General features: G+C 61.4%; 1 protein-coding gene across 3 annotated transcripts in view; it reads right to left on the minus strand.

Annotated features, from left to right (window-relative positions):
• The window catches only part of PRKCZ (protein kinase C, zeta), a 150,512-nt gene that overhangs the window by 18,620 nt on the left and 130,199 nt on the right, over positions 1–1,693 (minus strand). For all 3 annotated transcript variants that reach the window (XM_011987223.1, XM_011987222.1, XM_011987224.1), the window contains exons 9-10: positions 935–1,070; positions 737–824 (exon numbers count right to left, since the gene is read on the minus strand). In XM_011987223.1, coding sequence (XP_011842613.1) covers positions 737–824; positions 935–1,070 — 224 coding nt within the window. The remainder of the gene's footprint in view (positions 1–736; positions 825–934; positions 1,071–1,693) is intronic.

Raw genomic sequence — 1,693 nt, forward strand, 5'->3', positions numbered from 1 at the left:
TCCCAGCTACTCGGGAGGCTAAGGCAGGAGAATGGCGTGAACCCAGGAGGCGGAGCTTGCAGTGAGCCGAGACCGCACCACTGCACTCCAGCCTGGGCGACTGAGTGAGACTCTGTCTCAAAAAAAAAGCAAACAAAACACCAGGATGCAAAAGTGGATGGGGTGTGTACAAACACAGTATGTGTGTGCACACAACACACACGGATGCCCAAAACATAAACACTCAGCACAACACACCAGCACACACGCACACAGGGCTGCACACGCATGCCCACCATGTCCATGTTTCACTCCCAGAGAGGGGAGAGGAGCAGAAACACTCCGGTGTGCGTGGCGCCCTCAGCCGCAGAGGCGGTGGGGTCCTCTCCACACGCTCCTGCACCCCCTGGTGCTCCCAGACACCTGCTTCTCCCCAGCCACGTGGGCAGCACGGGGACTCAGGTGCCGCACCCTGTCCCACCCCCGCTTTCTGTGTCTTTCCCCTCCCTGCGCCCCTGGGGCTCCTTGGCAGGAGGAATCCGGTGCGGTGCCCTCCCCAAGGGGCCGCTCAAGTGGACACGGGAGGTTTTCAAGAATTCAAATAAGGGGCTGAGACCAGATGATGACATCCGGCTGCGAAAGAGAGTGTGGCTTTTGGGTGGAAGATGGTCAGCGAAACCTCTCCCCGGCCGCTGGGCGAGGCGCGAGGCCGTCTCTGGCCCCGTGTGCTCCGAGAGGGGACGGCCGCGGCACTCACCGTACTCCTCTCCCCGCAGGATTTCGGGGGCGATGTAGTTCGGGGTTCCGCAGAAAGTGCTTGTTGTGTCGCCAGGGCCCAGGCCTTCCTGTGGGGGCAGAGTTATCACAAGAGGGTTCTTGTAGACACCACCCCGCAGGACAGGCGCCCTGAGAAGCACACGCGGGATGGTCGGGGCGGGCGGCCCGAGGCACGCACCTTGCACATGCCGTAGTCCGTGAGCTTGATGTGCCCGTCCGCGTCCAGGAGGACGTTGTCCAGCTTCAGGTCCCGGTAGATGATCCCCCTCTCGTGCAGGAAGTTGAGGGCGATGCAGATCTCGGCCGCGTAGAACCTGGGGGCGGGATGCTGTCATGGGGACAGTGCCTGTGCCGGAGGCTGCACCGACAGCTCCAGCCTGGGGGCCGCACGCTCCCGTTTGCCCCACCACGGGCCAGGCGTCCTCTCAACAACCAGGCCCAGGATTTGAAAGTTCAGTGACAGGGCCAGGGAGGGACATGCAACGAAAGCTCCAGGACACCGCCCCGTGCGCCTTAGGATGGCTTGCTGTCAAAGACACAGAGAATGACGTGGCAGCCTCCACACGGGGAGGAGCAGGCACATAACACGACGGCTTCCACGCGGGAAAGACCGGAGCCCTGGCACGTTGCGGTGGGAGTGCAGAACAGCGCTGCTGCGCAAGACAGTCCGGCAGGTCCTCGAAAATTAAACACAGCGCCAGGCTGGGCGGCTCACGCCTGTAATCCCAGCAGTTTGGGAGGCCAAGGCGGGCGAATCACCTCCTGAGGTCAGGAATTCAAGACCAGCCTGGACAATATGGCGAAACTCCGTCTCTACTAAATATACAAAAAAATTAGCTGGGTGTGGTGGCACACACCTGTAGTCCCAGCTACTCAGGAGGCTGAGGCAGGAGAATCACTTGAACCTGGGAGGCAGAGGTCGCAGTGAGCTGAGATC

Source organism: Mandrillus leucophaeus, unplaced genomic scaffold, assembly GCF_000951045.1.
Source record: "Mandrillus leucophaeus isolate KB7577 unplaced genomic scaffold, Mleu.le_1.0 Scaffold305, whole genome shotgun sequence".
Classification (NCBI taxonomy): Eukaryota; Metazoa; Chordata; class Mammalia; order Primates; family Cercopithecidae; genus Mandrillus; species Mandrillus leucophaeus.